Genomic DNA, 25,663 nt, shown 5'->3' on the forward strand with positions numbered 1-25,663 from the left:
CCAAAACACTGAACATGGGGCATGATGGCACATCATTGTATCCCCAGCACTTGGAATGTTGAGGCAGGAGGATCAAAAGTTCAAGGTCAGCTACAGTTATATAGGGAGTCTGAAGCCAGTCTGGGCTACCTGGGATTCTGTTTTAACCTCCTGCCTCCCCTCAAAAAACCAATCAAGAAAAAAAAAAAAAAAAAAAAAAAAAAAAAAAAAAAAAAACAATGAACCCCATCAAGCTGGGTGTGGCAGGGTGGACTTGTGGGGAACTGAGTCAGGAAGAATACTTAAGCCTAGGAGTTGGAGACAAGCCTGGGCAGCATAGCAAGATCCTGGAATCCTGAGTCAGATTGTACACACTAGAAGGGATGGAGTCCATAGGGTTGACCAGAAAAAGTGGCACAGAGGCCCCAGGTCTAGGCAGAAGCCCAGTTCCCTACCGAGCAGAATGGATAGATGTGACACAGCACTGTGATAGAGACAGTGGGCAGGTACTATGCCAGGAAGAGACAAAGATCCCTACATTGAGAAGGCAGCCCTTCTGCGTGTGGTGCTTCAGGGTCTTCTCGAGCCGGGAGACGGTCCTGCACAGCTCTGCTTTCTCTCGGGTTGCTATGCCGACAGCTTTTGTGAGGGCATCGTTGTCTCTCAGCAGTTCGTTCATGAGCTGGACTTGGAGTTCCGCAGCCATCTTTTTCTTTAAAAGAGCAAACAAATTGTAAGAATTTTGTGTTTTGTTACTACTGATTGCTTCAGGGACTATAGTTTTAAGAAAGTTTGGCGTTTGATACCAGGCTTGTGGGGCTGGGCATATGGGATGGGAAATAGGCCACCAAATCACATTTCTTTTTCACCCTTTATAAACTGGACTGCAGATATTCTGGTATATAAAGTGACACAGGCTTGTTACTAACATAACCCTGGTCTCACTAGTCTAAGAGTCCCGTACCCAGGTGCTGAATAAAATAAGGAATTATTGCTGTTCATGCTGAGAGGTCACACACGTAATTCACTTAGAATAAGTCTGTGCACTTCACAATTGAAACCTTTAGTCCTAATGGAGAAACTTTAGAACTTGCACATAGAGGAGAGGGACAGGACATACCACATCTCTAGGCCACTTGCTGGGTGGGTAGAAGGGGTTTGTGGGTAACAGTAAGTGATAAAGCTTCTCTGTCATCTGATAACAGGCTATAACCATAACCACCACATTGGTCAGCAACAGTGTCAACATCTAGGACATCTAGGACCTGTGAGCAACCGCAAAGGCTACTCACAGGGAGCCCAGAGCATCCCAGGAAGACCTGCAATTGCCCACAGCAGAAGCAGACAGGACACAGGCTGGGCTGTGGGCAGGTTCTACCTTCCAGGCATCTGTCCTCAGCAGAAGGACCCATTTCTGTTCACAGTCTCTACCTCTGAGGGTGCTCCTGGGCCACAGACAGTGAGCATCCCATATAGATAATCACACGGTATGTGCAAATGGTACAGCTGAGACCCCAAGATGTTAAGATACAGAATACAGTACATAGTGCGCCCACAACGACACATGGGGCAGATGGTCACTCACTTGCTCACACAACAAGGAACAGCTGGTTAACAGCCAAGCTACAAAGAAGCCATGACATCCTCTACCAACCTCCCGGTAGATACCATGTGCTGGGAGCTTGGTTTTAGCACAAACGTGCAGCATGGAGGAGCCCAACTGTACCTTGGAGGAGGTAGGCATGCTCAGTTCAGACTTCAGTTCCTCAAGAGTGTGCATTAAGGATGACACCGCCTTCTCATTTGATGACGTCCAATCTTTAATTGTCCTAGGAAATCAAGCAGGTGTTCAAAGGGTTTGTGTATACCCCAAATGATTACACTCTTGAGCTGCTCAGGAACTCTCTGTTAATGGCACAGAGAAAGTACTTGTACAGCATTTCCTCTGAGAAACCCAGGGACCCACCCAGCTCTGCACTCCCGTGAGTCTGTCAGGCTGGTGGGTCACTTCACTCAACATCTTTATCAGCGGTCTAGGAAAACACTCTTCCGAGCAGAGCCTGAACGGAAGAGATTACACCAGCAAACAGACACATCTGTGGGATTCAGAACCCTTCAGACGTGAGTGAGCAGGCAGTGGCGGCCAACTGCCCACATCCCGCTGCCCCACTGCTTCCTGCTGGACAGATAACTAATGACAGTTTTTCCTGGGGAGTAAGATGTGCAGCACAGAAAGGCGCTTGCTGCCAAGCCTGGCCACTTGGTGGACGAAGACAACGGACACCAACAAGCCGTCCTTCCACATCTATGTGCTCACGCACAAGAGTACACATGCACAAAATAAATAAATACAATAATAAAAATTAAAGTGCTGTCTAAACAAAAGTGCCTGGGAATCATGCTGCTCAGCGAATCGAATCCAGATATGGACGGGGAGCCATCCCAGCTGCTAACAGTGCCCACTTTGGTGGACATGGACACGTGGAGGACACGCTGAGGGAGCATCCAGGGCTGGACTCTCCACGTCTAGTGCATGTGGAAAGCCATCTCGGCACAACCTGAAACTATGAATAACAAGACTGTAACACTGGGATGCAAAGATACGGTTTTACCAGCATCCTCCAGAAGACCTTGCCCACTAATTCAACTAAACTCCTGGAATGAATTGTGCAGGAGACCATTGAGACATGGTCCTGAAACCAAAGCTGCCAAACACGTGATTTTTTTTCCCACTTAAAGTTTTGCTATACAGGGGCTGGAGAGATGGCTCAGTGGTTAAGAGCATTGCCTGCTCTTCCAAAGATCCTGAGTTCAATTCCCACCAACCACATGGTGGCTCACAACCATCTGTAAAGAGGTCTGGCGCCCTCTTCCGGCCTTCAGGCATACACACAGACAGACTATTGTATACATAATAAATAAATAAATATTTAAAAAAAAGTTTTGCTATACAGACCTTGTTGGCTTGGAACTTACTATGTAAGGTGGTCCTCCTGCCTCTAACTCCCAGGTGTGGGAATTACAGGCACAGGCCATTAGCTAAACTCCAGAATTTTTTCTTAGTATAAGCAGTCATGGAGTGGGTGGGGGTGGGTCCTGGTGGCCACAGACTGTCATGCGTGCTGCATACCTGTCCACAGTGTGGTTGGTGAAGCTCGTGAGGAGCCCAGCTGCACAGAGGAGCTGCTGCCTTATCTTCTCCAGCTCCTGCTGCTGCTCCTGGACATGGTTCGGCTCTGGAGAACCCAGGCTGGGGGCACTCCAGCAAGGGCCATCCCCGCCAGGCACCTTCTCTTTCCACCGCAACTCTCTCACCATCCGCTGAAGCTGCTCAATTTTATGCTCATCACGCTGGCGTTGTAATTCTAATTCTCGCTGTCCCGGCAAGAACAACAGGACAGACCATTACAGTTTTCCAAAAGAAACTGTTGGGTGTTGGGCATAGTGGGGCATGCCTATAGCCGGCACTGGGGAGGTAGAAGCAGGGGAATCACGAGTTGATGGCTAGCCTACATGTACGGAGTAAGTCTAACAAAGGCCCACCAGAGCAATTCAGCGAGACTCATCTCAAAACAAAACAAGTCCTCAACGATTATCTGACCAAAGAGCAGCAATGTCATGTAGGGAAACGTCACAGGGGAAACTGCCAACTGCCCACAGACCAAACACAGCACTTGTGGAGAAGGTCTACACTCTACTTACTGGCCCTCTCCCCAGATCCTGTCACTAAATCTACCCACCACCTTCAATCCCCTCGCCCCCCCCCCACAGCACAGTCTACACTGTAGTCTCAGGTTTTGGCCAGTTCAAGGCCAGCCCTTGGGCAGTGAGCAGAGCAGCCTGCTGGCAGAGACTGATATAAGCCAAATTTCATCTATGTCTATGTGCATCCCAACACACAAGTCAGCAGAGCACGACAACAGCACGCACATGACAAATCACACCTGCCACTGGTGGCCCTGCGACCGCGAGCCTGACCTGACCGGTCATCGACCTAGCCTCATACAATGAAGTGAGCAGTGCCACAGTATTACAGAGGAGCAAGCCCTCAGACGGGCACAGGGTGAAGAGAACCAACGGACCTGACAAGGAGGTGGAGTCAAGTCAGCAGGTAAGGTAAGGGGGCCAAGAAGGTCCCAGGAAAGCCGCAGGGGTGAAGTTATCTACTGTATCACACGACACTGTGGGCTCTCGGCGGTGCCAGGGGACCTTCTATGAGAAAGGACTGTTGACTTTGTGACTGGACCTGCAAGAGCTCAGGACAGAAACACAGAGCTGAGCTTGCTTCACTAGAGAGAGTTCCGGGTCGGACCTGAGCCCACACACGGCTTCGGGGAGAATGGCTGCAGAGTCACACCTGGCACAGCTCACAGGAAACCAGCTTTCCGACTTGTGTCAATGTTTCCGCCCCATTAGCAAGCAGGGATCCATTATGGTTCATTTTCCAGGTGTGAAAGAAAAGTGTACACTGTTTAGGAAAGAGCATCCTGCCTGTAATGTCTAGGCCAGGCTATGGCTGTCTGGCTAGGAAACAGGTCTACGATCCCACTGATCCTCTGCAAGGTAGGTAGACACCTCCAAAGTGTCTCAAAGAGAATCATTCACAGAGACAGACAGATGAGGGAGTCCCTGGGCTGGGATGGGGAAAGGCAAGTGGCTTCTCAAGAACATGGAGTCCCACTGGAATGTAGTCACTTTTCATAAATGTCCTAAATTGTTCTGACAGAATGCATCTCTACATCACAGATGGCCTACAGCTTAGGGGCTCCATGGAAGGGAGCCCTCTCAGAGTAGAGTATTAAGCACATCCCTGACAGGCATTTCCAAAGCTAATGTTCGTCAGATTTATCCTTCTGAACATTTAGAAATGTACAGCTTTGTCCTTAGAAACCAGTGCTTCTTAACTACTAAAGACAAAGGTGCTGGTTCTACACTTTTGTGCTAAAAGAGGAAAAAAACAAAAAAACAAAAACAAAAAAACCAAAAACAAACCCAAAGAGCCTTGCTAGGATCTCTGAGAGACACAGTGAGTTCCAGGCCAGCTAATGCTACATAGTGAGACCTTGTCTCAATTAGATCCCCAAAACAAAAAGGGCCTTGCTCTATATATTAAGGCTGGTTTTGAACTTGTGATCTACTAACCTCGGCTTCTTAGGGCTAGTATTAGACATTTGGGAGGCAGAAGTAGGGAGATCTCTGTGAGTCTGATGACAGCCTGGTCTAAACAGCAATCTCCAGGATAGCCAGGGCTACACAGAGAGCCCCTACTTCAGGGAAAATGAGTAAGAGGGAGAATACTTCCCAGTATAAAGGCATCACTACTCTGATCTAAACCCAAAGATGACGTAAAACTACAGGCTAATGTCCCTTTTGAACACAGATTCTAACAGGATTCTAACAAACTGAATACAGTGGATAGATGTTAATATCGCCATAGCTCAACAGCAGATCAACAGATCTGTTTGCCGTGCCCAGGTGGTACTTATCCAGGAATGAACGGCTGGGTCATCCAGTGTAAGCCAGTCACCATAACATGCTATCACAAAGTAAAAGACCAACCTGCAGACATGAAGAAACACCAAAAACACACCTACCAAAAGTTTTAACGCTGTTTTGAAGGGGCAGAATTAGAAACCCAAGCCTCACGCTTGCGTCCAAGGCAAAACGCTCTCCCCAATGAACTGTGCTCTAGACCACTGCCCATATCTAATACTCTTTTGCATTCTGGAACAAATTTGAAAAGACGGAATAGCCAAGTTTTAAGAGAATTGCCTCTGACCAAGAGCATCCACAAAAATAAACATGTGGTTAGTTCCACGGGAGTGATCAAAACTTCCTAACTAACATCACACACAGCAGTGGGAAGCTGGAGCTCCCCAAGAGAGGAGGTGTCAGCTTTCAGGACCTGTAATGACTTATATCTGCTGGAAGATTGCTCTCACCAGCTTCTCCTTGTCTGTCTGCCAGGTCTTCGTTTCCACGTCTGCACGGCTTGACCTCCTCTCCATCCTCCTCGCATCCTTGTGGCCTTCTTGCTCTTTCACTCTTGTGGATAACTGTTCTAATTCTGCCTGTAACCAAGCTGATTTCTCCCTCTCTCTCTCCAGACAGCATCCCAGCTCCTGTTTGTGGCTCTGCAAGGCATCCACGGCTGATCGCAGGTGGCTACTTACCTCCTTCTCTTTCCTGAGCTCTACACAGCGCTCCTGAGCCTGAGATTCCAGTTGCTTCTGTGCTTGTGCAGCCTGTCTCTGCACCTTTTCAAGCATGCCTTCCAGTTCCAATGCACGCGCCTTCTCTGCTTTCAGCTTTCGCAATAAGGCATGCTGCACTTGAGCCTCTTGGCGGGCACAGGCCTCCTGCGCGTTGCGGCTCAGCTGTTCCGTCAAGAGCCGCTCGTGCTGTAAGGCCTCTGAAAGCTCCAGCGAGCGGCTCCTCTCAGCCTCTAGGCTCTTCTGCAGCTCATAGAGCTGGCCCTTCTCCTGCGCCAGCAAGGCTTCACAGCGGGAGGACTCAATCTGAAGCTCCTTCTGCAGGTTGTCCTTGGCCGCACGCTCGTGTTTTAAAGCAACGCATAGTTGGTTATTTTGAGCACGCTGCTTCTCCAAAGACATTTTTAACTCCTATGTTGACAGAGAAAACAAGATTGTGATGATCGATACCAAGAGGAAAAGGAACTAGGTGGTTTTCTTATTTATACTTTCGTTCAGGAATCATAACTTTCAAAAGTTATCCTATGAGTAAAACCGTGCACAGGATGGCATGGATGAAATACTGTTTGGGAGAAGTAGTGAGCAAGCACATGCACACATCTTGATGTGTGTGGGGGTTCCCTTTCTCCCTGTCTTAGAAATCCCAAAATACCAGGATGCTCAAAGACACACCTGGCCCATGTTGTTTAAGGCCATACACTGCAGCAGAAGACTGTGAGCCTTGGGGCACCTGCTGAACATGTGGCACCCCAATAGTCCATGCTTAGCACTTAACTGCTCTATGGGGACCTCAGACACTGTGCCTCATTCAGATAGCCACAAGGAGGCTGTGTGACACTGGGTACATCAGCCACAGAAGTAATTGACCAAAACCAATTGGACTCCATGTTTTTGTGCTTTTGTTTTGTTTTAAAAGAAAAAAAAACCATGATGATGGGTAAGGGGGAAAAATCTAATCAAGCATATTGATTGCATGAAATTCTCAAAAATTAATTAAAAACACTTTAAAAGATAAATGGAAACACTCAAAGACCATAGCTGGGAACAATCAAGAAGGCCATAAATCATCACCAGGCGTCACAGCCATCCACCTTTGTCACTGTCAGGCACTGTTTTACTGCAGCTATAGCCTTGGTCCTATTTCCAGTGCCCTGGCCTAGTCTGGCCATCCCTGCCATTTCTAGGAACCACCAGGATTCTACCTGCCACCATCCACAGGTCCCTCTATGCTGCATCCTCTCTACCCAGGCAGGTCTCATATATCCCAGCTACAACTCCCTGAACTAGTCTGACTACCCTGCATGGCTATCAATCACTCCAGGATTAGACCAGGAGGCGCATCCTGTACGTCAGCCCAGTCCCGTCTTTACTTCACCCAAGCCATCTGCAACCTCCAGGCCCAGCCTGCTGCATGTCCTCTCTCCTGCCCCAACCTGCTTTGTCCATAACAGACTTAGAACTAACGAGTCCACGTGGCCAGATCTCATTGGAGGAACAACAACATGAAAGATCAAGGCAGCATCTTCTCTCCAAACCCACCGGAAATGGGGAAATGAGAATTATCTGATGAACTCCAGAACACAGACTTTAAAAGACAATCACTGACTTCTTACAAGAATTCCAGGAGTTAAAGAAGATACAAGTCAACGAAATGGTGGAGCAAGAACTTGAGAAGAAATGTCTGAGCGGCGCCCAGGAAAACACAAACAGGCTGGTGGAGATGATGCAGACACTTTGGGACTTGAGGAAAGAATTCAGTAAGGAAACAGAAACACTGAAGAGGACTCAAGCCAAAATAAAGACGGAACTGGAAAACCCAACAACCTCAACTTGAAAACTGGTCCTGCCACTATGAAAATCAGTGTGGGAAAGTCTGAAAGGGCTAAAAATAAACCCACCACACGACACGGCTACACCACTGTGTGGCACATGCCCAAAGGGCACGACATCCCACTCCAGACACTGCTCGCCACGTTCATTGCTGCTGTATTAATAGCCAGGAAGTGGAAACAACCTACATGTCTGTCAGTTGACTAACAGGTAATGAACATGTGGCACATGACTATGAAATACTGTTCAACTGGAAAGAAGGATGAAACCCCCTTAGTAGGTAAATGGATGGACCAGAAAAGATCACACACATCAAACGAGGCAACAGGAAGCACAAACTCAGAGGTTCTTTCTCATCTGAAGCTCCCAGCTCCAAACAGTCAGAGTTAACTGCAAGTGTGGGGCAGTTGTGGAGTGACAGGAGCAGGAGCGGGGGGAGGGGAATTAAAAAAAAACAACAAAAAACTATAGGCAACTAAGGAATGCTGAGAATTGAAGTTCTCCTCATGAAACAGCATATTTCAAACTGGCTATCCAATACCAATGGTCAGTCCTAAAAACATACATACAAGAAACAGTATGCAGAGTGAGCAGGTTCAATTCAGGCCATGGATTTGAAAGAGAGCAAACTGAAGTATATTACATGGAACAGTTTCAAACAGAAGGGAAGGGGGAAATGACATAATTATATCATAATCTCAAAAATAAAATACATAAAAAATAGCCTTATTTTGTCTTCAATTCCTTTCAGCTCGGCTGCCATAAAAGAATAAGAAGGTCAGTCACCTCCAGGGCCCTTGAGCTCTGGCCCTCCCTCTGCAGGTGCCGCAGCTGTTGCTCCTCCTGCTGGGCCTGAAGGGCTCGCTCCTTTCCACGCTCACACTCCAGCTCCTCAAGGGCAACCCTCAGTTCATTCTCCTTCCCGTCAAGCATGGCTCTGGGAGGGAGACAACAGGTAGCAATGAGGCCTGTGCAGGGGGGCATCCTGCTGGGGATCCCTCTATTCTCACGTCTAAGTCCAAGAGCTCCCCTGGCACTGGCCAGCCAGAGCAGGTGAGTTCCGCTGTATGTCCTCTCAACAGTCACAGTGCATGGCCATACCTGAGCCGCAGGACTTCCTGCTGCACCTTGTCCAGGGACTCCAACAGCCGTGTGTTCTCCTGCTTACATGCATGCAGCTCCAACTTCAAATCCTGTACTGCACTCTGTTCCACCATCAGGAGTTTCCGGACATCGCTCGCCTTCTCTTGCTCTTTGCTCAAGGTTTCCTGTAAGTCGTTCGCTATGCACTTTTCCTGTTCAACTTTGTACGCCAATAGTTCAACTAAGAAAGATCAGCATCAGACAACATTACCCACAAGTCCACAGTGTACTACACAAACCAAATTACAAATGATGCTGCTTTGGTGGAGATGCGCTCCTTTAAGGGAGAAATGGTATTTCTCTGAACTGAAGCCACTAAGGGAGTCAAAGCCACTTAGGGACATGCCCCTTTGTCTTCTGAGATCATTTTTTCTTAGGTCCTAATCTCCTGGTCAGGACATCCCTGAGACCTATGGCACTAGCCAACCACACACACATGTCCACAACAGAGACGAGTCAAGGCCCTCACAGCTTGCCTGAGAAATTCTCCCTGAACCTCAGGAAGAAACTAGCCTGGTTCTGCACTGTCCTCTGAAATACAGGAGAAGGTGACACTGGTTCTCACAAGGCCAGTGCTTTGCAATAAGAGTCAAAAAGAGTCCAAGACTGCAGACCAGGATGCTTGTAAACACACAAAAAACTGAGTATAGCCCAGACACGCACATGAACCAACATAACGGTGATTACTCAGCAGAAACCAAACAAAAACAAGAGACACTGACCCACACAAAAGAGTAAATAGCTGAACGTCAGGAAGGTTGTCAGGCTAAGGCCAGATCAATACAATGGCCAGAAAGGAGATATTCCATTTGTTCACAGATGCTGCCTATAAAAAAATTCCTTAACAATTCTGAACTCCACTGAGAGATGGCGAGAGTCTCAAAGGACCACTGGGCCTTTGTACGTGAGGGTCTGGCAATCCCACCTGCCTAATGCATCCCGAGGTAGCGTGCGCAGGTGTGGGCCAGGTGTGGAGTGACAGGAGCAGGGGCACCCACCTTGTCTCCGCAGCTGGTGCTCCCGCTGGCTCCCACGGGCCTCTGTGCTGGTCAGGGCTGCACACAATTGCTGTAGCTTCTCTTGGTTCTGGAGGTGTGTCATGCGGAGCTGAGCACGCAGAGCCTGAACCTCAGAGAGCAGGCTGTGCCTGTCTGGCAGACATAGGTGTTCCTGGACCTTCTGCAGGTCTCCCTGGAGGACGGGGAAGGACAATGAGGTGTGAGTGTTGAAAGGCGAGCACCCAAGCTTGGAGGGGGAAGCCAGGCACGGTCCACTCTGCATAGCTACGCCCTTTCAAACCCAAGCTCTGGTGCTGTAGAACCAAGTTGGACAACCACACAGGTGAAACAGCAGCACAGTAGCCCAGGGCCTTACCTCCAAGCCCATGTGTGGTATAACAGGAGCACAGTAGCCCAGGGCCTTACCTCCAAGCCCCTTTCCTGACAGCTTTGGCCCAGGCAGTGCTGTATCAGCACCGCCACTTCAAGTCTAGACTTCTCATCTGTGGGCAGTGGCACAAACAGGACTCCTCGTGTCCTGCGCCATGCTAACGTCCCCTGGCCCACGAGCAGTGTGCTTGGCCATGCAGGCAAGCCCAGACAGCCTGTTCCTTTTGCCAGCCAGGTCCAGGGGAGAAAGACTCAGGGACGAATTCACCAAGCACACCAGTGCTTACTGTTGCAGGACACTTGCTCACTGTGAACCATGAGATTGTGCTATTTCCTAGAAAAACCTGCTTCTAGCTGCGGTGTAGCCCAGCCCCAGCACACACTTTCTCTTGAATACTGTAAACAGGATTAAATAAAATCAACCACAGGTCAAGAGGTGGAGCAGGTGACCAGCTGACAGGAAGAGATCAAGAAAAAAAAAAAAAACAACAGCAGGTAAGAGGGGTCACGAGGATGGCAAGAGGGACACAGGAAGAAGAAGGGACAGATGTTGAGTCGGCAGAGGAGAAAGTTCAGTCAGGTGCTTTCCCTGCCTCTCAGAGCTTAGCAGGATTTCACCCCAGCATCTGGCTGGCTCCAGAGTCTTTATTGATAAAATTGAACAATTGAGATTTTGCTAAAAACAGCACTTAACAAGTGACAGCATGATATTCCAGATAGTGTCCTTGGTCAGGGGACACAACGTTCCAAAGTTTAGAAAAACATGTAAACCAAAACTTTCCTAAAAGACACATCCCTTACACCCTCCAGAAGGTGGTAAATCAAAGCCTAAATTGAACTGCTGCTCACCCGCTCTTGAATAACCTTCTCCAGCCTCTTGAACAGGGCGTTATAATCTCCTAGGTCTAAGCCGTAAGGTCTAGACTGCAGCCCGGCATTCTCCTGTTCCCTGGCAAACACTTCTTGTATGGCCCGCAAAAGTTCCTGACTCCATGTAAGGTGTGTTTCCAAAGATTCCTGTGGACGAGAAACCAGAGACTCAGTGCGGGACTAGGGTGCAGGCTCTGTGGCAGAGGCCTGCCTACAACGTACAAGGCACCTGCTTTAAACTCTCACCCTCACCTGCACACGCACACTTACACCCAGTCTGTGTTTTATCCATGCCTATTTTGTCTATATCATATTTTTCATTTTGGGTGCCAGCTGCTAAAATGGTGCACCTTCTCGCAACATTCTGGCCAGAACTCCAAATAAAAACTTTGAAAACCCCTATCGACTACTCAGAAATCATTTGCAATTATACTAGACAGTAATCTTAAAACTTAACCATCACTTTACAGGATCCCATAAGAAGAACAATGCCCCCAATGACAACAAGAAGTAATTCTAGAAGATGATATCCCCTGTAGGCCCAGAGATTTATTTTAAAAAAAAAAAAAAAGGAAAAACTGAATGGGATAATAGATAATTTAGTGTGAACTTATTCATACTAATAATAGTGGGTAATATAGTGAATATTTGTGACCTATTACTTATGGACAATTTACATTGGTATGATTTTTTTGTATATTGATACAAGGTTAAATTATATTTGTTATTTCTTTTACAATATTTGTACACCTATGCAAAGTTATTTTGTCATATTATATGCATGCATATTTCTACCTCTGTTTAAGACATTTTGTATATTGATACAATTTTTAGGATATGTTTTCATATTGTATTATATAGTCCTACCTCTGATCAAGATACTTAAACATTGTTTACATTTTAAGGTCATTTTCCTCATTCACTGCACAGTTATTTACAAATTATTTAATATTCTGATATGCAGTCTTAGTCTTTAAGTTATACAGGTATTAAGTATTATAGGTCTATAGTTATTCATGTTTGTTATACATACAGTCAAATTAATTTAGGTTCTTTAAATACATGGAGATTGTATTCTGCCTAGATAGGTAATCTTCAACCACTTCAAAGATCTGTAGAATATGGCATTTAAATAACTTAGGATTCTGTTGAGACATCCTGACACCAATCTATTCCCCAAGAGATTGTTGAGCACTGAAAACATTTCACTTGGAGTTTTTTTTCTTCTTGGCACAATTGGCCTTTGGGCAAGGAACTGCCCATACCTCGACCACTGACAAAGTATATGGTGTCCTGACTGAATAAGAAGGACATAAAAAAAAGACTGTCAAACCTTGCCCAAGACAGAGTAATATGGTTAGGGAAAATTTCCCTGCCTCTGAAAATGGTCTGTCAGTTACGCCAGGCCTTAGCCAAAGTTGGTTGCTTCAACACTGCAAATGAGACTTTGGGTGATTGCTTAGGTAGCCAATTGTCTGTCATATACTGCTCACTTTGGAAGATGCTTGGATTGTACTTCCTGTCTGCTCAAGTAATATTCTCTCCCTTCTCAGGCCTTTGATGGGATTAAAGATTAGATAGTCCTAGTTACCTTCCTCTCATAATGCAGGAAAGCCATTTTTGATGCAAAATGTACACTCTTTAAAATAGAATATTTATTAAATATTTAACATGTGCTCCTTGTTTAATATTATTTATATTGGTTGTAATTTTATACTTGATATGTTCCTATTGTATATAGTTTTATATTGGGTTTGGAACTCTTTTATTTAGTCAAAATGGGGAGGTAATGGGGAATCTCTGCCAGCCAAAGAACTTTAAGAGGTAGGACCAAGTTAGGGGCGTGACCTTTAAGGTATGGGATTAAAATGCTCTACACAGTTGAGCTTGGACTTCTCGTTCCTGTTTCGTGAGTTTGCCCTTTATAATAAAGAAAAATATAATTGGTCTGTCTTGTAGCTAGCCTAGTATTTCTCAACCTGAGATACTTCAACAGGTAAGTACGTATGTATACACACACACACACACACACACACACACACACACACACACACATACACACACACACACGTATGTAGGGAAGAAAGGTAGGATGAATCTAAAAGAGGGGTGGAGCCGGGTGGTGGTGGCGCACGCCTTTAATCCCAGCACTCGGGAGGCAGAGGCAGGCGGATCTCTGTGAGTTCGAGACCAGCCTGGTCTACAGAGCTAGTTCCAGGACAGGCTCCAAAGCCACAGAGAAACCCTGTCTCGAAAATAAATAAATAAGTAAATAAGTAAATAAATAAGTAAGTAAGTAAATAAATAAATAAATAAATAAATAAATAAATGAGGGGTGGAGTGAATATGATCAAAACATGTATAAAATTAATAAAATCTTATTACTGGTAGAAGTGGCTGAGAGATGGCTTAGTGGTAAGAGCAGAGTGGATGCTCTTCCAGAGGACCCATACATTAGCTTACAACTGTCTGTAACTCCAGTACCACTGGATCCAGTACCACTCCTCTTCTGGCCTCTGTGGGCAGCAGGCATGTATGTGGTGCACAGGCATACATGCAGACAAAATGCTCATACACATAAAATATTAATTAAAAATACTGATAATCAGGGGCAGCAAGATGGCTCCACTGGTAAAGTCTCGTGTGGCCAACCCTGATGAACTGAGTAAAATCCTCAAGAGACACACAGTACAAGGAGAAAACCAACTGCCACATACACTCTGACCTCCACACGCATGATGCGGCAACCCCTCCCCACACAATAAGTGTTTTTGTTTTTAATATTGGTAGAAGTGTGAAGTGAGATGGAGAACATTTGGTCCCCGGCTGGTGGCACTGTTTGGGGAGGTGGAGGTGGCTTGGCCTTGCTGGAAAAAGTATACCACTTGGGCAGGCTTTGAGAGTAGAGAGCTTCACCCACTTACAGTTTACTCTTTCTGTCTCATGCCTGTGATTGAGACATGAGCTCTCAGCTGCCTGCTCCTGCCACCAAGCCCGCTGCTTCCTGCCATGCTGCCCCACCAGGATGGACTCTTATCCACTGAACCATAACCAAATTAAGCTCTTCCTTCTGTAGGTTGCCTTGGTCGCCGTACTTGATCACAGCTACAGAAGAAAGGCTAGTATAATGGGCAACCCTCTTTCCTTCCCTTCCTGCTGGTGCACCTGCTGGGCTCTGGTCTGGGAAGGCCAGAGCTATCTGGAGCTGCTCTGCTGGGTGTTTTGTGCTTCCTGGGGCATGCTGACCAAAGACACAGCGACATGCCCACATTATAACAGGTCGTAGGCCTATAAGTAGCTTTGCTGCTGCACTTGGCTCCTTCTCACTGACTGAATCAACAATTTCCTACCTTCTCTCTTCTGTCGGCTGTCACCTCCAAAAGGGCCTGCCTGTCCCTTGGAAGGCCATCCAGCGGTTCACCCTTGCTCAGCGAATTGGGAAGGTCCTGGTTCTCTGATAAGGCCAGTATCTGGTGGCTCTCATCAAATACCATCTGCAGCAAAGCCTACAGCAGAAAAAACACATCAGGAAGGGGGACAGAGCAGCACAAACCTACCATCCACACAGTGAACTACCAACACCTCAATTCATTAACTGAAAATTAAAAAAAATATTTTATTGTTAGGTTGCTTAAATACTAAAAACCTTTCTTCAGTGGTTTGTACCATAGAAAATTTGGAAAGACACAAAGAAATAAAACATAGATCAGTTATTCCAATTCTCGTGTGTGTGTGTGTGTGTGTGTGTGTGTGTCCTATACATATGTGTATAGAGACCAGTGTGTTCCTCAATCACTCCTCACCTTATTTTTCAAAACAGAATCTCTCCCTTAACCCGGAGCCCGCTTCAGGAACCTCAGCTACACCACTGACCAGTGAACCCCAGGGACCTCCTGTCGCTGACTGCCCCCTGCTGACGGGTACAAGGGGCCCTGCCCTGGTATATATGTTAGGATCACCCTCAGACCCTCACGCCACTGTGGAATTTCTGAATACTCTTCTCAGTTCCTTGGTTTCCATTGTGAAAACAATAAAGTTTTACTTTAATATAATTTCAGAGTTCTTAAGAACATTAAAATTGTTGTATCTACTGGTGGGGTTAGAGAGATGGCTCAGCAGTTAAGAGTGCTAACCAGTCTACTAGAAGACACAGGTTCCGTTCCCAGGACCCACATGGCACCTCACAACCATCTGCAACTTCAATTTCAGGGGATCTGACAACCTCTTTTGGCCACCGTGGACAAGAGGTACACAAATGGCATACGAACAACTTGCAGGCAATTCACAACCATCTACAATACGATATGATGCCCTCTTCCAGCGTGCAAAACATCCACACACAAAAAAGTTTCATTAGGTAAGATGGCCCAACCCACAATCTCGGCACTGGACAGGCTGAGTTAGAGGTTGGCTGGGCTACACAATGAGACTGTTACAAAAAAAAAAAATTGTTTAGGGACACTTCTATTATTTTATTAAGACACCATACTGGCATGATACCATTTACTTATCTAGCCATGTTGACAAGAATGTCTTTGGCACAAATGGCAACAAGTAGCCTTTCTCTCTCTGAAGAAAACAGTACTCTGCCCCAGAACACACAACAAGGACAAGCCAGTTCTGAGACCCTCAAGTAAGATGCTTCAAGGTCCCTACCTAGGGGGACACCACCACCTGTAGGACTGGCACAGGACCACAGAAGATGGCCTTCAGGTGGGACTCCCATGACAGTGGTGGCTCAGGATGAGTGTGCCCACCAACGGGCTAAGGCTGAGCGCCTGGATAGCTGTAGGTGCAGGCTAGCGAAGAAGGAAGGGCCAGGCCTTTGATCTCGCTGTGGGCTGACAATGCTCTTGGACTGTAGCTCTTGGCTCTTACCTTCATGTGCTTTGCGTGGATTTCCTTTTCCTTCATTGCTCCTGGGGAGTGGACAAATCTTCCAGAGAGAGGAAGGGCATCAGCAGTTGCAAGACTGGTGGTGGGAGTCTCAGATCCTCCTGAGCCCAAAGTCAGCATCAGAGCACTGCTCGGGCCATTGCCTAGGAGCACACAGGGTCAGGAGCCGAAGCCACAATATCCATTTCCAACTACAGTCACAGCCACTCACGCCACATCAAACACTGGTGTGCAGCAGGCAAAGGCGGTAAACAAACTCATAAAACACAAACAGGAGGAAGAAGAGGAAGGAAGGGAACACTACTTTGCATGTTTGATGTGTTGTCTGTGACTCAAACGTATAGCTCAGAGTTATCTCAGCTCCTTACATGGGTGTGTACCTGGTAACCCTCACTGACAATTGCATCCCAGGAAGGACTGAGGAGCAACCAACCGGACTATACCTAAGGTCTAGGTACTTCACACCCAGCACAGGGACGAAGAATACAGCGGCCAGGGCACCAAGCCGTGCGGAGGTGGGAGCGGTTGGATGAACTGCAGCATCTGGTCTAGAAAGGTAAATGTGTCTGACTTGACATGAGGTGGGGCAGGAACAGCACTGAACACAATCCAGAACTTGTGGCACCAGTCAGGGGCTTTACAAGCTCTTGGGAGCATGTAAGCTGGATCTTCAGGCCTCCAGCCTACAATAGGAACACGCTGGCCAATGAGGTACAGTGAGGTCTGGTGCCCAGGGAGAGAATTCTCCCCCCACTGCCTAGCCTATAGGGATGCAACGGATCTTCACTTTAAGGAAAGTCACTCTACGGTCTCAGACAAAAAGGGAAATATTAACACCAAAATATACTGGGAAGGAAAGCACAACAACAAAAGGAAATATGTACAGAGGAAGCCCAGATACTTTCTTAAGCATGAGGTAGGAAAAACAGAGTGGACAGCCAAGAACTCACCGCCTTTACATGCTAACACTCACAGAGATGGACACAGGCACACAGACCTCCAAGGCTGACAAGAGGAGAGAAGCAAGGGGAATTCGTGCTATGTTTAGATGCTATATTATTTATTTTTATTTATTTTTGTTTTGTTTGAGATGGATCTCTCACTCATCGAGATATGCCTGCCTCTGCCTCCCAAGTACTAGGATTAAAGGCATGTGCCACCGGGCCTGGCTAGATGCTATTTTAAATAGCAAATGTGGTTTGAAGATGCATCAAATACTAAAGCACAGATGTCCCCAGGGAATGCTGAACCCAAGCTGGGGGCTGGAAAGAAAGTCAACTAAGGAATGCAACACAGACCCCTCAACTGCTGAAGCCATATGCTCCAACTGAGTAAATGGAAACTGGATTTTAAAAGTTTCTTGCATTAGCATTTTACAAATATTAAATTGCTAATGAATGACATTTCATTATGATCTATCTCATTGTTTAAAATTCTTGAAAGAGATAATGATGATTTGAAACACCCTACATTACTGACTTGGAAAAAGAAAAGCATATAAATTGAGAATTTAGATGATCAAATTTTGGCCCAACATCTTTAATAAAACTGAACCCACAAGAACCTGGAGAGAAGAAAACAAGGACAGTAGATCAGGAATACAGAACATTTACACGTCGCCAAGACTCTTTCGGGGACAGCTACCCTCTGCAGAAGAGGACCTGGCAGACATAATTGTGGCCCATGGGGTCTGAACTGACCCCACTAATACCCTGATGTGATGACGCCATAGCCCATGCTCAACCTCAAGAACAAGCCAGACCCCGTGAACAATTCCCACTTCTGCACGAGCCAGACCCTATGAACAATTCCCACTTCTGCACAAGCCAGACCCTGTGAACAATTCCCACTTCTGCACTTTGCAAACATTGGTGTTTAAAGCCCAGAAAGGGACAAAAGGATTGCTCCACATGCAGACTGGGAAGGCACGAAAGGCTAAGACCTGACCTGCTCTTTTTCTCATGTCTATCTGTGAAGGACACTACAGGGACAATTGTTACAATCTGCTTAGGATCCAAGGACACGATGAAGTACAGGTGCTATGCACTGTGCTGAGACCCCGACTTCAAAAAACACAATGACATTCTTAGGAGACAAACAGCAGCATGTTGGCAACTTATACTCAGGACACAAGTAGGTGACAGAGCTTGGACAACAAGGAGGACATGGCAGAATCTTTAGACTCTTCCGAATCCTAAAAACATGCATGCACATGCATAAACACATACACAAACACATCATAAAAAAAATCAGAAAGACTGACTCACTTTTCCCACTCCCATCACTTCTTCTTGCTAACTCATGAAGGGATGTTAATAATTCTTGAGAATCAAAAGATGTTACAATAAAGTCTTCGACATCCTTCTCCTATTCAGACAGGCAGATTTGTAGATGGTCACACAACAGTAAACAACAGAAGAAAAATCATTAAAGTCAGAACATATCAGCTTCCCACAGAGAACCCAGCTCGAAACACTCAGAACACACAGATATGATGGAGATGCTGGAACCACATGCTGCCCACAACTCCGTCAGCACGAGGGGTGTTTTTAAGGGGTGGAGAAATGGCTCCGTGAGTAAAGGCACTTGTAGCCTGAGTGCGAGGCATGGGACCCACGTGGCAAAATGAAAAATGTTTCCCACAAGATGTTCTCTGGCTTCCATGTGCCACACACAAACACACAATAAATAAAATGTAATTTAAAAAAAAAAGACACTATTAAAAATAACCTTTATAAGTAGCCACTAGCAAATACCTCAGATACTTAAAATATAAGCATAAACGATAGCATATGGATCCTTAGGTAACTTGTATTCCCCAAAGAATTTTCATATAAAAGTATCTCAAAATAGAAAAATATAATCAAACTAAAAAAATAGCAAATTGAAGTGTTCTTAAATGGAATCAGCATCACATGCATAACAATGCAGTAAGCGCATGGACCTACAGATGAACCTAGGGCTGTGGCTATGGCTTAGCCAGTGCTGTGTGTGCATCTCCACCCCAGCACCACATGGAAACCCAGGTGGGGTGGCGCGGATCTAGAATCCCTGCACTTGGAAGGTGGAGACAGGATTCCCGTGGCTGGCTGGCTGGCAGGCCAGCCCAGCCCAAACAGGAAGCTCTGGCAGAGAGAGGGACACCGTCTCATGATAAGGTAGAAAGAGACTGAGGAGGAAGCCGTGACATTGCCCTCTGGCCTCCATATGTACGCACACACACAAAAAATCTAAACCATTTCAGACGAGTCCTTTGGTGAATCACACAAGAATTATGACTGTGCTACTCAGAATCAATATGTGTATAGACACACCACGTGTATTTCTGAGGATGACAATCAACCTTCATGTTTCAGGTATGACTAACACGGTCTAAATGCCACTAAATCAGTCACATGTAGGACTGATTTCTTCTGGAAAACCAGGCTCCTCAGCACCTAGGAGGCACCTACAGTCAAATGAGCCAACAATAGCCTGGCTGTGATGTATCCCTACGAAAACCATGACCACCCACAAATGCTGCAGCAGGGAGTGCGGGGAGACACCTACCGCAGCTGGCCTCTCCACATGGCGGTTCTCAGCTGAAGGAGCCAGCACCCACAGCGGGGCCTGTCTTGCTGCTGACCTGCCCGGGTAACAAAGCAGCCCTGACGCATCGGCCAGCAGCAGCGAGTCCGTCCAGCCTTGGGAGGAGGTGTCCACACTGTGCAGGCTCACTGTGTCTGTGTGGGGTGTCAGGGGGAGGCTGTGCTGGGGCTCGAGGCTTGAGTCCTTTCGGAGGACCTCAGGGGAGCTCCAGGAAGACAGGTCCAGGGCCCTTACTGGGTCCTTGTGGGGCTTAGCCTCCTCAGTGTGGAGGGGGTCAGTATGCACACTGATTTGAGAGGAAAGAGGTCCACCTTGTAGTGTTAATGTTTCTTGAGGGGGAAAACTTGGCATTTCACTTTGGGTCAACAAATCCTGACTTTGGATGAGATCCCATGTCGTTTTAGCAATATTAAATCCATCAACTGGAGGGGATACACTGTCTTCTTCATCGTTATGACAATTATTACTGGAACCATTTTCTGATAGGTTTGGCTGTGGTAATTTAGGATTTTCCATGCTGGTGTCCCTAAAGGCCATGGAATGCAGCAGGTGGTTCAGTTTCTCCTGAAGTTGTTTCACCTGGGCTATGAGAGTCGCACTGCCCAGCTGACAAGCTTCCGGGTGCTTTTCCTTAGCCTGCGAGTGAAGAGAACACGCCAAGTGAAGCAGCTGAGTTACGGTACACCCCGCCATGATCTCTCTAGAGTTACAGTACACCCCGCAATTATGTCTCTAGAGTTATGATATACCCCGCCATTATCTCTCTAGAATTTCTCAACTATTTTCAGACAGTAAACACCTATGAGTAGGATCCATGAGGAAGCCTCCAGACACTAAGATGTCAAGTTTATTTATTTATTTTTATTTCTTTTAAGTTTATTTAATGCCATGAAGAAACAGTATTAAAACTTAAAAGTTTTATGTTTTTGTGTTTGTTGGTTTGTTTGTTTTTGCCTAAATAACAAGCATCATAACACCACAACCAAGGACAGTGTTGATTTACTAAGACTCGAGGTCTTGGTTTGTTCTTTCTTTTTCTTTTGTTTTCAGGAAAAAAGGAACTAGAAGTTCTATATCCAAACACCGGAAAACAGAAAAATGTAATTGCTGTAATGAATGTGGAGTTTCCTTATCAGCACGTAGCTGGCACTGTTTGTGATGCCACAGAGCTGGGCACAGGGAGAGGCTGCTGTAGCAAGCTGGCAAGAGTTTTTGCATAGAATGTGTTCCCCGAGTGTTCAAAGGACTCTTGAGATGGATAGAAACATCTCTCAGAATCACAGCCCACCCAGGTCCTGCTCTTAGCCTGGGTCCAGCCAAGTGTGGTGTCCTAAGTCTTTCATGTTCTATGCAAGAGTGTTGCAAGCGTTCTGGGTTTCCACCACGTACACAACGCTCACGTCAGAGGGGCCATCATGGTCTTTGCTGTGTCCTGTGCCACGTGTGTACTGAGAACAACCTGCTTCAAGAGTCGTTTGGGGCCTACAGATGGCTAAGGAATCACGGCCTGTTTTGTAAGCATCCACGAGTAGGCCACAGATACGTACACACCAGGATGGACTTGCTCTAACAGAAGCACTGGTGGCGTGACACATCCTACACGTCCAGGACAGGGAGCAGCCCCTCGACCTGAGGGCCAACCCAAGGCTTCCTCATTAAATCATGACCCGGCAACAATCCAAAGTTCCCCAAGGGGCCCTTCTTTCCTAAAGTAAAAATCGACCTTGCATAGAGTAAAAGGTGTGGGGGGAGCATAAGGCTCAAAACCAATCTCAAGACTTTCAAAGTTGGAAAGACACCGGCAGGGACAATGGAAAGGTAAAAATCTCAAGGATGGAGAGTGGGGGAATTTGGTCTTCACATGAACAAAACATCTACTCGCATTACAGGAAACGTATCTTTAAATAAAGCTGAACGCGGAGAATTAATAACAGTCCATGGGATACTCTCACCCCTGGCTAAAAGAACCCTCTGTTGTGATGCACACCCCTGTGCTGAGTCTCACCCAGCAGACCTTATCCCAGGCAGCATTTACCAACTCCGCCAACCAGCCCACGCACCTGCACCCCTTCCAGAGCCTCGCTGTCATCCTCCAGGCTCAAAGGCTTTGCATTCTTCACTAAAAGCATCTCTGTCTCCAACCACCTCTGGAGGACTGTGAGCACTGACATCACACTTTCCGCCTTGTGGAGACTGGCATCCTTTAGTGTCACGAGGACCTTGGCAGGCTGTAGATTATCCTGAACCAGAAGAAACAGAGAGAGCCTCTAAACCTGGAGCTGCGTTAGTCAGGGACTCAGGTGCAGCCTGGCTTCCCATCAGACACCTGAGCACTCACGCCGCACAGCAACGAGCAGAGACACCAAAGGGAAGGGGCTTCAGTGGCCGCTCACTACCCACCAGTGTGGCGGGCACAACATCAGGCTGAGGACTTAGCAAGGAGCCACAGAGCAGAGCAGCTGGGAAAGGAGCAGCTAATCCCAAAAGTTTGACTCAAAGTCAAACTGGAACTATTTTTTTTTTTTTGGAGATACAGTTTCTCTGTGTAACAGTCCTGGCTGTCCTGGAACTCACTCAGTAGACCAGGCCATCACAGAGATGTCTGCCTCTGCCTCCCGAGTGCTGGGACTAAAGGTGTGCGCCACCATTTAATAAAAGAACATTTAAAAGGCACCTTGGGTAGGACCTTCTGTTCCAAAGAGAAATGAGCTTAAAATGGTTTCCATGGGCTAGGATTATTGACAACAAACCATTTGGCTGGAGACACAACAAAACCCCATGAAATTAGTGCTGAGACATCTATGTCACTACACATGGTACCCAAACTTTAAAATAACTGGTTTAAGAAGCTGGCGTGACCCCAGTAGGATTCAGTGGAATTGATGGCCCAAGTGACCCAAACTCCAGGCTCTCATCTCTGCAGTTAGGAGCCACTAATGACAGCAGGAGCCCAATGTCCAGACTAAAAAGAAGTCACTAAAGTTGAGAAGACAGAAGCCTTGGAGGATGACAGCGACAACCCAGCATCCCGCCTGGCCCCAGGGAACCCCCCACCTCCAACTCCAAAACAGAAAGCTCCCTACTGTCGCCCCCAACGATAAAGGCCTACCTGTGGAGGCGAGCTGTGGGGCACCAAGGCCAGCCCCGTGCTGACACTGTCCTGCTCCAACTGACTGTCATGTTTTGCCTGTGTATCCGCACAAGGGGATGAGCAGCCAACAGATGCTACCTGAGTCTGCTGCTGGTCCAGCTCCACCTGGCAACTCAGGAAGCGCTGGTGCAGCACTTGCAGCTGGTGGCTGAGGCGAGCGCACTGCATTCGCAGCTGCTGGAGCTCAGGAGGCTCCTCAGGGGTGGCCAAGGTCTGCTGTTCCAGAGCATGACAGAAGTGTGTCAAAGCCAAGAGGACGGTCTCCAGCTCAAGGGAATGCGTTACTTTCCACTTCTTGATGGTGTCAATCTCCAGATCTCTCTGCACAATGACTGCTTCCTTTGCCTTCAAGATAGCTTCAAATTCTTGGATCCGGGAGGCCATGCCTTCAACCTCAGCCTCTTTGAGGGCCACACAATGTTCGAGTTCAGCCAAGCGTCTTGCAGCAACCTCCTCGGCATCTTGTAGACGCTGCTGCAGTGCCTCCAGGACTTGGCTGTGTCCATGTGCCTGGTCTGCCAGAAGCTGGCCAAAGACCTCCTTGGCAGCCTGTGCAGCTTCCAGCTCGTTCTGTAAGTCCTTTTCACGCCGGTCTTCTGCGTGGAGGCAGGACAGCTCGTCGTGGAGACTGTTAGCCTGGTGATCACTGAGTTCATGCACCTTGGGCCCCATAAGGGTCAGTTCACTCTGCAGCTTCTCGATGACTTCGTGGAGCTGCTCAATTTCTTCTGCTTTATTCTTCTGTAATTGTTCTTGGTCTTCCCGCAGAGTTTCGATGACGGCTTTCAGCTCCTCAATCTCGGAGTTCCTGCTGGGGACAACCTGAAGAGGAAACACATGTCGTAAGCACATGAATGAATTAGCATGAGCCTCTCCTTCCCAGTACATAGTGCTGTAATTAAAAAACGGCGCGTGAGAGAAAGACACCATGCAACAGAGTTCACGAGGAGGGGTTTTTATTAGGGGAAAGGGAACGTAAGAAGGGGGAAGAAGGGGGGAAGATGGACCTGTGGGGACAGGAGCAGAAGAGAAAGGAGAGGCAGAGGGAGAGAAGGAGGGACAGAGACACAGGCAAAGAAGGAGAGAGAAAGATAAAGGAACAGACAGAGGGAGACAAGGGGGGGGGGTGGGCAGGGCCCTTTAAAAAGAGAATGTAGCAAATGTGCACAAGGTCTTCTTAGTGGCTACAGTTGAGGATGTAGCTTGCCAGAATCTCAAGGGCAGGCCAGTACGGATAGATGTCTGAATACTAACACACAGAAGCAGAGAGGCACAGAAACAGGAATAAGCCAATACTATCCTCAGATGGATTTGTAAATCCAAACACACTATGCTCACTCTTCGGGTACAGAGAAAGGATGCCCACAAATCTCAACATAGCACGTGTTCCCTACCCCAAAGCTCTGGGTTTAAACTCAAACTCTAGTTTCTCTTCAGCCTTATATTCTTCTGTGCCTACTCATGGGGTTGACACACCGCCAGTTACACTCATGAGACTCCTTACTCTGTAACCCCTAACTCACTTGTCTGATTTTCCTCAAGCAGCATTTAGACTTTAGGTGTCTGTCATGCTAACATCTGAAGTGAGAACACAGGCCAGAGGGTTTGCAAGCAGAACTGAATGAACCACACCTGCTGTCTCTGCAGCCGTCTGGGGAACACTGCACACACAGCAGCTGGCTATAGCACTGTCTGTCTCTGCAGCCGTCTGGGGAACACTGCACACACAGCAGCCAACTCTAGCCCTGTCTGTCTCTGCAGCCGTCTGAGCGAACACTGCACACACAGCAGCTGGCTATAACACTGTCTGTCTCTCTGGGCGAACACTGCACACACAGCAGCTGGCTATAACACTGTCTGTCTCTCTGGGCGAACACTGCACACACGGCAGCCAGCTCTAGCCCTGTCTGTCCCTCCAGTCACCTGAGTGAACAACCCCCCCACATTGTAGCTCACAAAGATCTGTAGTGTACCTGGCGCCCTCTCCTGGCCTGCAGGGATACAGGCGGGCAGAACACTATACATAATGAATAAACAACTCTTTAAAAAATTGAATTATCAAAAATTTTCCCCAAATTAGCGAAGTATGGTGGTATATATTTTTAGGCAAGGCCAGATGGCGCTTAAAAAACAAACAAAATCAAAACTGCACAAATAAAATGAACTTCAGGCCTGGCGGTGGTGGCGCAAGCCTTTTTTAATCCCAGCACTCGAGAGGTAGAGGCACGTGGATCTCTGTGAGTTCGAGGCCAGCCTGGTCTACAAGAGCTAGTTCCAGGACAGACTCCAAAGCTATAGAGAAACCCTGTCTCGAAAAACCAAAATAAATAAATAAATAAATGACCTTCAATTGCCTTTATTATTAAGACAATCAAAAAAGAAATCGCATCATGTTAACCACTTTCAGAAGAAAATGGGGAAGTGGGAAAGCATCCTCCTTATTTTTTTTTTAAGATTTATTATTTTATTCATGTGCATGTGTCTACACCACATGTGGGTGAGAACCCAGAGGCCAGAAGGCGCCACCAGATCCACTTGAGATGAAGTCACAGGCAGCTGTGAACCAACCGACACATGCTCCACATCTTTGTCAGGCCTGAGCACAA

At 47.0% G+C, this 25,663-nt stretch overlaps 1 protein-coding gene across 4 annotated transcripts in view; it reads right to left on the reverse strand.

The window, feature by feature from the left end:
• Positions 1 to 25,663, reverse strand: part of Pcnt (pericentrin) — an 84,144-nt gene that overhangs the window by 8,166 nt on the left and 50,315 nt on the right. For 3 of the 4 annotated variants that reach the window (XM_026785489.1, XM_013351196.2, XM_026785490.1), the window contains 14 exons: positions 23,016 to 23,879; positions 21,967 to 22,146; positions 19,868 to 20,542; positions 18,586 to 18,685; positions 16,301 to 16,461; positions 14,773 to 14,928; positions 11,402 to 11,569; positions 10,163 to 10,355; positions 9,123 to 9,345; positions 8,808 to 8,958; positions 5,922 to 6,602; positions 3,110 to 3,354; positions 1,706 to 1,808; positions 518 to 691 (listed from right to left, as the gene is read on the reverse strand). In XM_026785489.1, the coding sequence (XP_026641290.1) occupies positions 518 to 691; positions 1,706 to 1,808; positions 3,110 to 3,354; positions 5,922 to 6,602; positions 8,808 to 8,958; positions 9,123 to 9,345; positions 10,163 to 10,355; positions 11,402 to 11,569; positions 14,773 to 14,928; positions 16,301 to 16,461; positions 18,586 to 18,685; positions 19,868 to 20,542; positions 21,967 to 22,146; positions 23,016 to 23,879 (4,074 nt within the window). The remainder of the gene's footprint in view (positions 1 to 517; positions 692 to 1,705; positions 1,809 to 3,109; positions 3,355 to 5,921; positions 6,603 to 8,807; positions 8,959 to 9,122; positions 9,346 to 10,162; positions 10,356 to 11,401; positions 11,570 to 14,772; positions 14,929 to 16,300; positions 16,462 to 18,585; positions 18,686 to 19,867; positions 20,543 to 21,966; positions 22,147 to 23,015; positions 23,880 to 25,663) is intronic. The other variant, XM_013351195.2, reaches the window with a different exon arrangement.

Source organism: Microtus ochrogaster, linkage group LG2 (genome assembly GCF_000317375.1).
Source record: "Microtus ochrogaster isolate Prairie Vole_2 linkage group LG2, MicOch1.0, whole genome shotgun sequence".
NCBI classification, from domain to species: Eukaryota; Metazoa; Chordata; class Mammalia; order Rodentia; family Cricetidae; genus Microtus; species Microtus ochrogaster.